Raw genomic sequence first — 16,039 nt, forward strand, 5'->3', positions numbered from 1 at the left:
TTGGAGCAATCCCCACATTCTACAGCCTGGACCAAATCAGTCTTAACACGGCAGGATGATTGGTTACAATTAAGCGTGTCGAGAAAAGTCGAGCTCATCCCACTTCCCCATGCTGGAGATTTTAGTTTAATAGTAACAATAAATAAAGTTACCCTTAAAATTAATTACACAGGTGACATCAAGACCCAACAGTAGAGTCAGATTGTAGTAAAATTAATCTGGTTGTGTTTGTTGTTATTGTGTCCTGCAAACTTAGCTTTAATGGGGTATATGCCACGGACTTCTGTTTTAGCACTTCGGCATTTTTATGCCACATAGAATGGTTCCGGTGCACAGGCAACAGTATGTTAACAGTGGCTCCTCAGTAGCTGCAAGACTATTAATGATGCTTATATAATTATTCAGACGTCCTGAAACGCTTCAACAACAACAAAGGATTTAAGCTGGATGTGTCAAAACTTCACAATAACTTCGAAGGTAAGTTAATAAATCGTTTGTATTCACCATAATGCCTCATTTGTCTGACGTAGCTAACAGGGACAAGCTTACAAAGGTGCTATGTAAAATGTTAAGTGTTTTGATTATCTGTGCATTGTGCAATCTACATATCTATGCTTTATAGATAGATAAAGATATATATCTATATAAACATATATAGATCTGTCTATATTGTGCCCAAGCTATCAGTCGAAGCTGAAGTTAGCTTCCAAATGTATCATCTAATTCGGAAAATAGCTAAAGGGTGATTACACTTAATTTTTCACTATCTTGAGCTTTTTTAATGTGTTGTACTTTAAAAACAACACCTAGACATTTCAAACCTAACTAGATTATTCTGTACTAACAGCAGAATAAATAAAACATTTGTGAAACCTTCTAATTGATTTGTGAAATTTGTAAAATGTCAATAGATTCCAGAGCACGTTAGATCTGAATTATTAATTTGGCATTATTATATTAACTTTTCGTTTTCTTTCTTCTTTTAATCTTTATTATAGTTGGAGTTGGACAATTCTGTTTGATGGCTTCCTGTAGGGAGAGATTAGCTGAGCTATTCTTGCCAACAACTTTTCTTCTGCTATTGACGTCTTTGCTTTTCTTTATATAAAGTATTTCTATCAGTTGCTCTTTTTACGTTTTGTATACAGTATTTGTTTATACAGTATTTTTTTATTTTTACATTAATGCTTACCTGGTCAGTTGAGGTGAAAATGTACATCCTCTTGATTACTGACAAATGTCAGAACCACATGGACTGAGCTGGTTACATCAGATCAATCTGAATCTTTATTTCTCATTAAAAATGACTTATTGTAATTTTAAGACATTGTTATAAAATTTCACCTATATTCTGCTGTAACGATGACTACATTCTTAAAATTAAAATTTCTTGTGTCCTGACAGTAATGCTCCCTTAAACAACTCGCATAACAGATGATTGAAATAAAGGCATTTTTTAAAAGTATTTTTTGTGATTTTATTATAGAAATTGAAGACGAGAGGAATCGATTAAAATCAAATCTGGTATGAAAAAAAATCTTGTATCATCCGGCCTTATTCAGCATATTAAATTATATGACCAACAACATATTACTTAATATTCACATTTCTTTGCTGGTATTACCTAAATGGGTTTCCTTTTGAACATCTCACTTGAATTCCTGATCTACATGCAAATACTTAATATAATGTAAACACAGAGAAAAGGGGAAAAAGTTTGTGAAATGTAGAGTTAAATTTTATTGTAGGTACAAACAGGATAGCAAAATGAACAGTGAATATATATAATATACTTCCTAGCAGCTAATCAGACATCAGACTTGTTTTGCCTTTACTGGTGATGAAAACTCGTCACTCTGGAGGAGAGGAAGTCCGGCTCAGCCACGTCCAGGATGACTGCAGTGTCATGGTGGCCAACAAAGTCTGCAGGTAGATTTTTGCATATCTGGTGCTCCGGTTTCAAGATTATAGTTTAACCAAGTACTGTAAATAAAGTTAGTCCACGTTGTGATGATCCGGCAGACCGTGGACTGTTGGACGCCGTCAGCAGGTCCAGCTGCTTGGATCCAATGGAAAGGTAATCGGCACAGAGCCTCAATCATGGCTCAGAAACGCATCACAAGGTGTTACGATGCAAACCTGAAAAATTAAAAACAAACAAAAAAACTAATATGCGTCCATATTTAGCTGCACAACGTAATCAAAACTAATAAATCCTCAGCTCTTTTGAGAGTTTTGCTTGAAAATAAATTGACAATATCTCAGGAAATTAAATGTGAAAGTGAAATTGTTCTGTTATCACAAAGAAACTGCAAAAAAATGTTTCAGACTTGTAACAACACTGAAGTTACTGAGTAAGAAGAGTGAACTAAAATTACTACTTAGAAAATGCATGTTAAAATCTGAATACTCTTTTGAAAATGTGCAGATGAAATTAATTTAAACTACTAGCAGGCAAAGCACAGTGTTCGCCTAATATCTGCACCAACAGTAATACAAAAAATTATGCATATAAGAGGCATTAGTTTATAAAAGTCGAGGTAAACATAAATTTACCATTTTAAAAACAAAAAGCAGCAGGAGGATGTAACTTCATAACCTCATTTTCTAAGCAGAATCTCAGAGGGAAAAAAAAAGAGAAATTACGTTGTGTAACGCAAGAACAGATTATAGCAGCCAAGTGGAAAAATTCACTCTAACGTGGATTGTAATTTTGAAACAGCAAAGGTAGATGTCATATTTTCGGGATTCGGGAAATACGTGATTTGTACCATTTGTTCTGTGGGTTTTTTATGTGGATTGGTGCCACTTAAATGGCTGTAAAGCGAAGGTTTTGGACCTTAATCTGACTAACTAGTTCGGGCTGAAGCGTTGCTGCCCTCGGTTGTTCTTAAATTACTGTGCTCGGTTTCGCTTGGACTGCATGTTAAATGTATTTTATATAATTGTCACATAAAAAGAAACTATGGAGTTGCCTAAAAATAATTTCAAACTCCGTATAACACAAACGCACATCAACACACGTATTGACTTACCTTGTGCCGAATCGCTGACTTTGTTCTCAGCCTGTTACCATTGGCAGTGGATTTCCTCCTGCATTATTTTCCTCCAACAAATTATTCCACTGAACGAAGCACATACAGCTCCTTTTTAACCTCAGTCTTCCTGTTTCTGACGCTGGATCTTCAATATCCTCAAGCTTTAAAATAGAAGGCAGCTACAAATCGGGTGTTAGCTGTAGTGGCTAAGTTTAGGCTACAGTCCGCTGTCGCCTTGATATCAGCAGGAAATTGAAAAAAACTAAGCACTGGATGGTACCGGCTAATTACTGGACACAACGACACACCACAAAACTGGATTGTTGTACCAGTAGCTCACAGATATTTTAAGTTTTGCGTCTTTTTCATGGTACAGACCTTGCAGCTTTGGGTAAAAACAATAGGAGCAAGCAGGACCCGGAACCAATCTATGTGGCATAAATTCCAACGGAAATACGTCACCACCTCTCGTGGCATATACCCCATTCTACTTTTTTCTATTTAATCATAAAAAATCATAGTCAGGCAGAAAGAGAGTCATGGAACAGGAAGAGCAGGTTTCCTGAAGAAAAAGGAAGTTTCCAGTTTGCATCAGTATAAAAATAGTTCAGACCATTCCTTATTTTAAAGCATTAAAGGTTTAAAGAATAAAATATAAACATGTTGAGTAATTGGATAAAACCCAAAGTAAAATACTTACATTAATAATAATGACTTATAATTGGGTCAATAATTAATATTGGTTTAACCAGTGGTTGATGTTGGTTTGATTATAAGAATATTTAAACTTACTCTTACACTTGTGGAAGTACTTAAAGGTGAAACAAGTAACTGTAACATAGTATCAGATAATTAGAATAATGGATATTCTTGGTTTCTTTTCAGAAATGTCTGTAATAACTCACATTATGATTATAATAAGAGTAACTAATAAGTTACGGTTATTATAACATTATAAATGAATGTTAAATCAGAGAAACTAAAAGGTTATAACTTTTGATTTTGACATTGAACTTGAAAAGGTGCAAAATGTTGTAACTGTAATTAAAGATCACTGATGTTGTGTTGGAGGTAGATGGTAGGTGAAAACCCAGGGGAAAAGAGGAACTAATAGGAGAGCAGAGGTAACCAAGGCCTTATTGCTAAACTTCAACTTTCCTAAGAAAAGGTTGGGCAAGCAACAGACGTAGGAGGACTATTGAACAACTCTGGGATCATTGGAACAGATATCAGGTCATAATGTCTCCAAGGTGATGGATATGAGATCATCTGTCCAAGCAGTCAGCCAATGAGAGGCACAGCAACAAAGCTAGCCAATGCAAATGCACCAAAAGGGTGGATAAACCCTTTATAAGGTGGGTGCAAAAGAGGAATCTTTGGTTGGATCCTTCAGGCAGCTTCGAGCCAAGATCGAGATGGACAAAGAACTCTGCAGCTGAAGAAGAGCCGGGGCCACAGAGCCGAAGACTGTTCTGCACATGGGGACCAACCCGTTAGCCCCGCAACATGTGGCTTCAAATCGCACATCTCTCATCAGCTGGGTTCAGACCCCAAAGACAAAGACCAAGGCAAAGATGAAGATAAAGACAAAGATAAAGACAAAGGCAAAGAGGAAGAACTAGTGTGTTCCTTCCGTGGGACCAGGAAGATTGTGAGACGAGGAGAAGGGAGCTACAGAGCTGCAAGACAAGAAGCTGAGGACCGCTACGCACATGAGGAAGTCACCCTGAGGCCCGAGACCTGCCGCTCTAAGTCAGTACTCTTCCTGTACTGGGAGCCTCCTGCTGCTTCAACACCTTCTTCATCATCAGGCCAGTTCTGGGGTTCAAAATGCCAAACTCTGTCTGTTTCTCTCAAAGTTTCCCTTTTTTAGTTCACAGTGTCAGCATTAGGGAAAGATAGGCTAGATCAGGGGTCACCAACGTGGTGCCCGCGGGCCCCATGTCGCCCGCGGGCCCCTTGTCAGTCGCCCGCGGGGCAAGTTCTAAAAATAGCCATTCTCATTAGGGAGCATTGCCAAATAAATTATTTAATATTTTTACATTGAAGTAGTAAAATTTGTTTATATTCAGAATTTTAAAAAAAGCTAATTATAAAAAAAATTTAAAATGTAAATTTTTATGCATAAAACTCTTCTATGGTTAAAGTTCAGAATATGCGCCTGCAGGATGTTATCGGAGGGCAGCAGCGCCTGCTGCTCCCTCTCTGCCTAGCTTAGAGTGGGAGGAGCTCTTAGGTCTTTTTTTTTTTAAACTTGAAGTTAAAAAAAATAAAATAAAATTTCCGAAATTTTAATTATCGAACCCTCTTTACAATTAAAATTGTGGAGAAAAAAATATATTATGCGTCAAAACATCTTGTACGTAGCGTCTGTGGGGGTCAAAGGGCACCCAAAGGTTAAATCTTATTGGTCAGTTTGCTTTTGTTTATTTGGCGGCTCGGTGCTTTTTCTGTAAGCTAAAACTGAATGAGCGGAGTTTGAACCTCCCGCAGTTCTAGAAGTGGTTCGGATTGAGCTTTTTACCGTGTTCGGTTCTGACGGGTCGCCGGTTATGAGCTTTTTGATGTTTCCCGAACCGGACAGTTAGCAGGTCACCCGTTAGCTGACATTTGCCGCTCCTACTTAGCGTCGCTCTAACACTGTGTTAAACAATTTAATCTAGTTGAAACGTTTTCTAAAAGAGTAAAAACTAAGCAAACAATGTTGCTTCACCTTCTCCTCTGCACGCCTGACACCTGTACCTGGATCAACATCCTCCTCTTTCCGTGGATCACAGGTCGGCTCCACTTCCATGTATTTATTAGTATTTGGCATCGTTTGTGTTAAAAAAAAGGGTTCGCTGCTTTAGTGGTTTAAGTTTGCGCTGGTTTTGTGCGACGCGCACATGATGCGCATTGGAGAGATGCGCACTTACAGGTCAGGTGCAGAGATAGTTTTGTGCTACCTTATAATTTGTTAGACATTTTTTTTCTCTGCACAATTTGTTAATAATAAAGAGGGATAATAAAAAAATACAATAACTTTTCTTTTATTTAAAGGAAAATCTCACAGTGCGTCCAGCAGCTGCAATAATTCAGACTGTCAGTCACTTGTGGGAAATTTAGAATCACACAGAAAAGCTAAGAAAGGGAATCAAACTTAAAACTAAACTAAGAGCTTCTGATCACATAATAGCAATTAACCATAGCTGCCATGGTAATAATTACTGATAACTATTGTGAATAGTCCCTAACATTAATATTATTAGACGGCATGTAATCATATGTATTATTGTTATAAAGGCTGAGCCAAGAAAAGTAGCCCTTTGTGTTGCTCTGGACCTGTGAAGTAGCTCCCAGGCTCAAAAAGGTTGGTGACCCCTGGGCTAGATTATTGATTTTACTTATTTGATTATTTCTGCTACTGATCTAAGCTGTACTGACCCTTGCAAAATTGCCTTACTAATAAAATAATTAATATTTAAAAAATCTAAAAGATGTTGTGGACATTCAATTAATGAGTCACCTTAAAGTTCTTTGATGGTTGTAAAATAGCTATGAAGTTTGATTCTGGGAGGAAAAAGTGGAAAATGTTTTATAGGTTGCTTTAAGCCAAAACAACACCCTTGGGACTCGACCGAGTCACTAAACCCAACCTGGTTCAGTAACAAGTGCAAGTTGTAATAAAGAGAAAGAGCGACCGTTAACAGGTGTGCTCTGTGAAGCTAGCTGGTTGCAGGCTGCTCAATCTGGCTAATTCACAGGGTGAAAAAGGGTGGGACATCTGGAGGCAGAGGTCGTTAGAAACCAGGCTAGTCTTTCTCAACGCCAGCTTAAACAGAGTTCACTTCAGTTCTGGACAGTGTAAAATCCCATCAGATTTAGGAAACTCAATTCACCCGTTAGATGGAGAGCTGGCTGCAACATCTCCCTCCTCTGAGAAGGGGAAGTAGAGAGAGAGAGAAGCGCCCCCCCCCCCCTTCTCTCTCTTAGAACATTTGAAGATTGTCGGAAGGGAAAAATCGGGACAAAAAAAAATCTTGCCATATGAACCAAAACACAGCAAATTAAATAGCACACTACAAGTTACTGTTGTCAAAGTTATGCTAAAATGACATCTATTTCCCTCTCCCTAACTATTTTTCATGATTAAAACTTTTTCCTGATTCCAATATGTTGGAGGAAAAAATGTAAAAAATTATGAAGCAGTGTTGACAATTAGTAACAAAGCACTGCCTCACTTTTTCTTTTGCATATCACCAGGCATACATTTAAGATTTAGCGTGTTACATTAACTAAAATCAATGGTAGTGGGCAAAAATTTTTTGCCCTGCAGCAGTGAGCTGGGAGAGGGATCTTCCACACGTGATGTCACACTGCAACTGAAATGAGACATAATCTTCTTGGTCTGGCCCCCAGCCCCATTATGGTAGGAAAACACTGAAGTTTATGTGTGAAACTTTAATAAATCTGAACATGTTTTCAAAAAACAACAAAAATGTCATTTAGAAGGGAATTTGTTTGTTGCGCAGGACTTTTGAGACTTTAACAATATATTTCACAACAGAATAGTTTAGATGTCCATGCATCATGAATGTGAATGAGCAATATTTAGCACATAAGGGGCCACAAAAATAGTGAATAATTCATTATTCTTCCTAGTCATGCTAGGTGCAAGTCTCTGCCACTGACGCGCTAAAATGGGCCAGATCTCTATACCAACTGGGACCGGGTGGCGAAACAACCAGACAAAGCAGTGACCTGTTCTCTTTCTCGCACTTTTACACATCTCCTGTATTCACCCCAACCCCTCTGACCCCCCTTGATTTCCCCCACACCATTCGCCCCCTGTACATGTGGCCTCACTCTATCTCCTTCCCCATATCCCTGGTGTCAGTGAGCAGTGTGGCAACACATAGCAGCTCCTGTAGTGCCTGCTGAATAATAGAGTTGCTTTGTAGGCGATGGCATTAATGAAACATGCAGCCCAGAGCCACATTTCACAGTGGCGAGGGGAGATGTGTTGTTGTGCTGTTAATTATTTAGCCCCAAAATATCACAGCAGCCGTCACGCCACCACCGGTGGCAAGAAGTCACCTGCCAACTCCAGTCTGTCACCCTTGCCTTGTCGTTCGCGCTACACATTGCAGTCATACTAATGATAATACCAGAACACTTCAAATACATCACCCACTGCTATGATACACAGTTTAAGAAAGGACTTCAACTTAGGCCTGTTGCAATAAACGATAAATCAATTAATCGCACAATAAATTAAACCTATCGACCTCATTTTAATTATCGGCTTTATCGTCTCTTCCTGCCTTTTTTTCTTTCTCTTGATGACACTGAATGAAAAAAGGCTCAGCTCCGGTGCTCTCCACCGACCCTCCCTTCCTCATTTCCTTCGTGTAATGTCCAGTGCACGCTACAGGAGTTGTCGGCCGACTGTCAGCCCATTTTCTAAACCTGAGACCACACATTAGCCGACAGAAATCCTAGGTATAATGGTTCGATCGGGTTCGTCGCCGTGTGGTGTCCAGCCACATGGGCACAAAATAATGGCTACAAGTCCAGTTAACTAATTTTAAAACCAGGCATTAATCAATGCTTTACTATAATCTACCTGTGATGCATGTGGCTAGAGTCAGCGTAAAGTCCTGACTGAATGAAAATCATTGTAACCTATTTATGTCACGTTAACGTTACCGGGTTTATCAACTGCGGTAGCAATTTGGCTCCAACTCCTCTCCTTGTCATTTCTATATTCTTTGCACAAAATGTTAATGTTGTTTCCACATATCATCTTCGATGTCCGCTGGACTTCGGGTTGCGCTGTGTCAGCTGTTTGGGATTCCCCTCCCGTAATTTCCCCTCAGAAAGCGCAGAGGAGAATCCGCTCTGATTGGCTACCTGTCACATTCAGCGTTAAGCTCCCAGTCGGGAAAAACCCCCGATTTAGATCTGAGCGACCACGACGATCTACCGTAACACACCACACACTGCAGGATGATCGGTTACGAAATCACCAGCGACAATCTTAGATCGGCCAACGTTCTAAGATTGTCATAAGGGAAAAATAGGGGCAAAAAATGGTGTAGTATGAACTATTACATTAGGTAGTCCGATGTGCCCATCTTCTCTATTTAAATCTAGTGATTACTGAAGGGCAATATAATATACAGACTTCATAATCTGCAGTCTTTTGGTTGAATGCAGTATTTATTTCCACTTTGGATTTATGTTGTTTAGTTTTTATTCAAGTACATTTTTTGTTAATGGAGACTTAGAATCCATTTTATTTTTGTTTTTGGTTGTTTTGTGTATTTAGTTCATCAGTTCCAGTGTTATGTGTTCTTTTGAAAATAAAGTGTTTCTATCTATGGCAGGAAATCACATGCATTATTACATAATTTCCATTAAATCAGTGTCAAAAGGTCTTGAAACAATATTATCGTTTATCGCAATAATTTTTTAAACAATTAATCGCTCAGCAAAATTTGTTATCATGACAGGTATACTTCAACGTAAAAGAATAATGATGGGGACATGATTTAGAAATTACATTTCTGTTAACTGTTTGATAAATGGTTATAGTATATAGAATATCAAATGTTTGGAAATAGGGGCCTCTACATATGTAAAAACTCCCATTTATTCATACATGACATTATTAAGCCCACATTTGTGTACTAAAAAAATTAAAATACTAAATACTATGTTTTTGCAATAAAATCATTGTAATAATAAAAATGCCTTAAAGATTAGACTGTCTGTAATTAACCTATATAAAGTGTTTCATTACAGAAGTGAGTAAGTGAAATAATGAAATTTTAAATATTATTCTGATCTTTTGGATATATGACACATATATTAAATTCAAAAATACTTCAGTAATACAAAAAAATATTATCAGTAAGCTCCCTTTGTCCCTCCCTGAAGGTTCCTTTCTTTTTTCGGTTTTAACAGTTTCTTTAGATCACTGGTGATCCAGGGAAGCGTCTCACTGTTCTGCTGGGAATGGTGTTGTCCACACAGAAGTATATAGTGGGTCACACACACATTGATGTCCTCTCCATGTGGCTGACATGGAGCAATCCAGTCTGCAGCCTCAAAACAACACCGTAGGGTTTCTTCAGCTTCCTGTGACCATCTTCTCACATTTGCCTTCTTTACAGGTTGCCTCTGAATATGGGGTTTATATTCAGAGCAGAGAAAAATAAGTTCGTGATGTGATTTTTCCAGAGGACATATTGGCTTGGAAATGTGTGAATCCTTGACATTTGTATAAAACAAAAAAATTGTGTTCTCTCTGGTGGAGCAGCTGACAAATTGTTGAAATGTTCCAATTGTAGCAGAGAGTAAGGCATGATTCAAATACCAGATATTTAAACTAAACTCAAATAAATAAATTAATAAATAAAAAATACATGATTCAATCACATCGCGCCAATTATTCTGCTCATGTCTGCACATTGGCCGCTTAGCACGCTACTGCGGCTGCAACTCTGAAATTCATCTCAGCGTGGATCGCACGCGTCTGCTTTCACTGAAATAGCACACGACATTTACAGCATATCAAGCCCCTGTGAGGACGCATGTTTCTTTGGAGAATTCTACATTTGGGTATGAGTCAAGTTTAAAAGCCACCGCATTTGCTCTGCTTGTACAGCTCTAGGTGAAGTGCAAATATAACCCACAGTTGCGCTTTCAGAGGTGTGAGCATGCAGTAAGAATGATATGTCTTTGTGAAGATATATCATTCTATTGTGCGTTTGTATCTCAACATGCTCCCTAGCACGAGGCTCTGCATCTGCACTGAGAACGTTTATGGATGTGTTCCTGGTTAGATGGGGAATGTTAGTGGGCAAGCACCTTTTGCACTCACCTCGCAGTCACGCAACATGTTGATTTTATTTAATTTATTTCTATTTTCTTTTAATTTTTGCGGCAACACAATGTTTTGTCTACTTAACTGTCAGGCAGCGTTGCTGCACGTGGTGATCAGAAAAACTCAGTCCATAAAGCTCAGGCTGGCGGGTTGCCTGTTTGTTGTGAACACTTATGCAAAGTTCCACTTATGGCATTCCCATCTTCAGACACAGAATAAAAAAACATGGAAACCAGACTTGCATTTAAAATTTAGACTAGTGCAGCTGGAGTTTACGTTCCAATATCCAATTTGAATGACAAGCAAGGGATTATAATGAGGAAAACATGCAGTAATCTTGGTAGCTAATTGTAATGTGGCTACCAATAATTACATGAGCAAACAATAAAAAAAAGAAGAAAAAAAGACAGACAAACAGCTTTGGGTTTGTTGGAAATATAAAATTCCAGTTAGCTGGATCTCCAGCTACTGAAAAAAGCAAAACTAATTTCCACTGTGACGGGGTCCTCTTATGACTTGGGCATAAGAGGACCCCGAAGATCACTTTAGAGAAATTTATGACACTTTTCTTCAGGTGATCAGAGAGGAAAAGTGCAAAATAGGTGCAGAGGACATCCAAGGCAGGTTAAAATCAGACAAACAATACAAGAGTCCATCACCTTCACTGTGACTTGGCAGGAGTCTAGCCACAGACTGCCTCAATGTGGAACAGAGCCCTGCTTTTAAAGCCACAGGCTCCCCCCACAGCAAAACCAAGCAAGCAAAAACAACTAAACAATTACTTCTAACTCAAGTAAACAAAGTAATAATAAATAATACCAAGGAAAAAAAGTATATGAATAAATAAACTTGTGATCAAAAATACAATAATCAATTTAAAAGAAAACACTCAGTATGTTCCGATGACATCACTACGTCATCACATGACTCCCTCCTGGCGCGCCACAATCAGGAAACAACCTTGCTTGAAAATAGAACCGGGAAAATGTTTGGAACTGAAAATAACAGGTTTAGGATGGATATGTTAACTGAAGCAGGAACACCGCGTGTGCACCCACGATGAACCGCATCGGTTTAAGCTCCAACAAAAAGTAAGTTAGCGATTGTGTAAACTTGTATGTATGTGTGTGCGGGGGCATGCTCGCATGCTGACACGGACTCATAATTAAGTCCCGGCTCGTGACGGCTCCTCCATCACATCCACCTTAGCTAAAAAGATTTTTGAAACAGTTGCAGAACATTTTAAGGCCAACGTTCTGCTACATTAAATAACAAGCATCATCAAACACATTACTGCCAGAGATACTTAACATTAGAAACTTATATAATTAGCTAATGTTTATTGCAGTCATAGCAGCTTTTTGTGATGCTGTGTAAAGAAATAATAATACATCTCGTTTTAAAGGAATCTCCTTTAAAAGCATCTTGTTTTTCCCTTCATGCCTCTACTTCTACAATAGCCTGCTTTTCTTAATTAACCATAACATCCTCTTTACTTTGTGAAGCATTGGTCTTTTCTTTCGGTGGCTAAGCTGGACAGCTGAGTACGCTGTGGTTTTTACTGCTCAGACTAGCTGTTCTCAACGTGGGCGGTACCGCCCCCCGGGGGGCGTTCAGAGGACGGCAGGGGGCGATGGCGGAAATTTTTACAAAAAGGGGGCACTGGGATTCCTTTGGGGGCGTTTGGTCGAAAGTAAACTTTACACCTTAAATGCACAACAATACCAGTTTAGACTTTGAGTAACTTGGTAAAACTGTATTGTGTAACAATTAAACCATGCTTGGCTGCAACGGTATCGATGGCAGCTCTTCTTCTATTCAGTGTTTGTAGCTTCTTGGCGCAGCTCCGCTCCGGGACTTGTAGCTTCACCGCATCAGTTCAGCCAGTGGCGCAACTACACAGTATTCAGGTGGATGCGAAAAAATTAATCTAGCAACAGGAAAGAAACTAAAGTGAACATAGCAATAAACCAAGAAGATAATACTAATCAAAGGAAACTAAATGGAAATGAATGAAGAAAAAAATGTAAGAATAAACTAAGAAACTAAAGTAAACACAGAGGATTGAACTGGTATGGCAAGACCTTTCGAGCAATACTTAATACAGAGGACTGTATGGCAAGAATAAACAAACTATTTCCAGATAAAAGGTAAAATAATATTGTTGATGTGTCATGGGTTTGTTGACACCACATCTAGTACTGAGAATAAATATATCTTACAGACCATAACAGCAAAGAACTTATCACTTATTTATGTTTTTAATTAGATTTTATATATTTACTCCATGACATTTTGAATTTGACTCATAAGGATTTGATTAAGAACCAGATTTGTTCTTTGCAATTTATGTCCAGTAAAACTATTAATCTATAATCAATAGACAGGTCTATATAAAGATATAATCCACGTTTCTGTCTCATATTTGTATGGCATTAAAAGGATCTGGAACTTTTGTTTATCCAGTGAAAGCTCTGGTTTGCACAATAAATGCCATGTGAGTGAAGTTTTAAGAATGATACTCTGATGTCCCATTCTCCTGAAGACAGCACAGAGCTGCACCACCAGAAACTGACAAACACTGAAGAGAAGAAGAGCTATGATTAATGTAGCTACAGTTCTATCCATGTTTTAATGTTGCAGAGCTCAGTCGTTTTGCAAATAGTTCAAAGTTTAAACTGGCATGTTGTTCATCTTTTATCTGGTCATTTTGTGCAAGATTTAACAACTAGAAAATGGCACAAAAGAATATTTTTTCCACTCTGATTTTCTGCTGTTAGGCATACCGATTTTAAGTTGAATGTTCATTGCATTTTTTGTAAACACCTGTGAAAATAATTTCTATTCCTATGGCTTTTTTGTTCCCTGGAAAATTATTTTTGATGATAAATACAAAAACAAGCATAAAAATGAAAACATCTACAATAGTGATAGTAATATTAATAATAAAATAATAGTTAGTGCAAAGTAGCCTACAAATTCTTTGGTGGGGGGCGGTGAGGGACCTGGATAAAGGCTAGGGGGGCGCTGGCCCAAAAAAGGTTGAGAAACACTGGCTTAGACTAAAGTACCACAAAAACAGAACAGATTTAAACTTTTGGGATAGCGAGTCCATAACCATAACTGTAGGAATGTTAGCAGAATTGTAGAACTCTGCATGTACAGGTAATGCCTAATAGATTTAGAAGTTGCCTATATTTACAGGCAGTGCAACAGTGTCACGATTAATGAGAATAGAACAACAAAAACACGAATGACCCCAAAACTCATTCATCTCTCTGGCTTCTGCCTACTGCAGAGGTAGCTGTGTAGATGAAGCTGATACTCATCACTTCAATGTAGTGAATAGAATTGTCTTGAGATGTCTTACCATCTCTATGTCCACTACCTGCACACAACTACACACAGCAAGAGGCAGACGGGACTCTGTGGCACCACCAAGGCCTCTATGGGCTCCAATTAATACCCAGCCCTTCATATTCCCTCATCTCCTTATCTTTAAAAGCTGACTGCATATTAAATATTTATGAACCAGGGAAGGGAAAGACTTCTACATGAATATAAATAATAGAAAAAAAACATCCCAAGGTTCATAGACGCTGCTTGGCTGGTACTGCGAGCTGACAAAAGGGAGGTAAAAGGGGAAAACAACACAAACCTGAGTCTTAGCTTTCCCTTGCTGTTTACATGATGGTATCATAAGTTGTTGGAGAATGCAACCTGATAGCAAGCAAAGACTGCAGACAAATCAAACCAGTGATCACTGGATGAGACACACAGAAATACTGGTCCAAGATGAGACATGAAAACACGCCACAGGCCAAACTAAAACCTGTCATGGGCAAAACACACGTCTCTGTATGACTCATCATAGGGGAACGATACATCAGCACCATCAACAACTTTACATTTATATATATTAAATACATAAAATTATATATGTTATTTAATTACACTGCATATGCAATGTGATTTTTGGACAAATTCATACAACACATGAAATCCATTTGGCTTTCACTAAACCAGAGTGACAACTGAGCTACAGAGAACATTCATTATTCATGAAGATAAAGACGCAACAAACAAAGGGGACAAAGTGTCTATGAGTGTGCACTAAGATGTGTCCTCATTAACTGAAAGAGGATACAGTTCTGTCAGAATGATGTCATTTAACAAGTCCCTGACAAGTGCCTTTATTGATCAGGAAGACTATTATAACGTGATAGTGTTGAACTTTAGCAAGGCAAACAAATCCAATAAAGTTCAGGTTTGGTTCTTTTAAAACTATTAATTTTTAAATATGGTTGTGCTTAAAAAATTTGATTGTTAATGTATGTTATATCCAGCAGTACACCATTATGCTGTCTGATCTAAATGCTTTGTTGCAGCAAAATTATTGATGTGTGGTCTCTTCCTCCTCCTAGTGGTAAGACATAGCAGTGGTATTAAAACAAACCCTGAACCACCAGATTAAATTATTTAAGAAAAGATCATGGGCAGATATTACATAAAGATAGAAATAGAAAATGGATAACACCATAGTGATTATATAATGGTCAATGCTCTGAAAAAACAACTAGCTTAAAATTAATGCTCCACTTGTTTTATCAGTTCAATTAAATTCAGTTTAACACTAATTCACAACATGTCTTCTCAAGGTATTTTACAAAAAACAAATCCATTCTTAAACTTTTGGAACAGACTTAGAATAAGTATTACTTGCAGTAAACATTCAAAACAGAAATAAATATGTCAATGTTAATTTCTGCTCAGTTGCATCTGTTGCATCCTCTCTCTTACAGTAAACACAACATTTAAGTCTCTTGCTCCTTTCAAGCATTTGGTGCAATGTGTTTAGGGGTTGATAGTAGTCCACTACAGTCTGGTTTATTGTCCATCTTTTTTAAATTAGATTTCTATATTTTATCTTTGAGGACAGAATGTTTTGCTGGTGTGTTTACCTTGTATGAAGGCAGAAAGCAGAGTACGCCTTTGGCCATGACCTGGCAGACATGGAGCAGCAAATCCCCCACCTCATCCTGGAAGGCAAATGTTTCAGAGCGCTGAAAGGTGGCGCAGAGATTTCGGCCTTGGGGTCCTGCACCAACAGTGCCCACCCACACCTAAGCAC

General features: G+C 38.2%; 1 protein-coding gene across 4 annotated transcripts in view; it reads right to left on the reverse strand.

The window, feature by feature from the left end:
* The window catches only part of brip1 (BRCA1 interacting helicase 1), a 93,777-nt gene that overhangs the window by 57,008 nt on the left and 20,730 nt on the right, over positions 1-16,039 (reverse strand). For all 4 annotated transcript variants that reach the window (XR_014090577.1, XR_014090578.1, XM_008425200.2 and 1 more), the window contains exon 14: positions 15,870-16,031. Coding sequence is in view for 2 of the 4 variants with exons in the window: in XM_008425200.2 (XP_008423422.2) it covers positions 15,870-16,031 (162 nt within the window). In the remaining 2 variants the exon portion in view is untranslated. The remainder of the gene's footprint in view (positions 1-15,869; positions 16,032-16,039) is intronic.

The sequence above is a fragment of the Poecilia reticulata genome, chromosome 13 (genome assembly GCF_904066995.2).
Source record: "Poecilia reticulata chromosome 13, P_reticulata-male-v2, whole genome shotgun sequence".
NCBI lineage: Eukaryota > Metazoa > Chordata > Actinopteri > Cyprinodontiformes > Poeciliidae > Poecilia > Poecilia reticulata.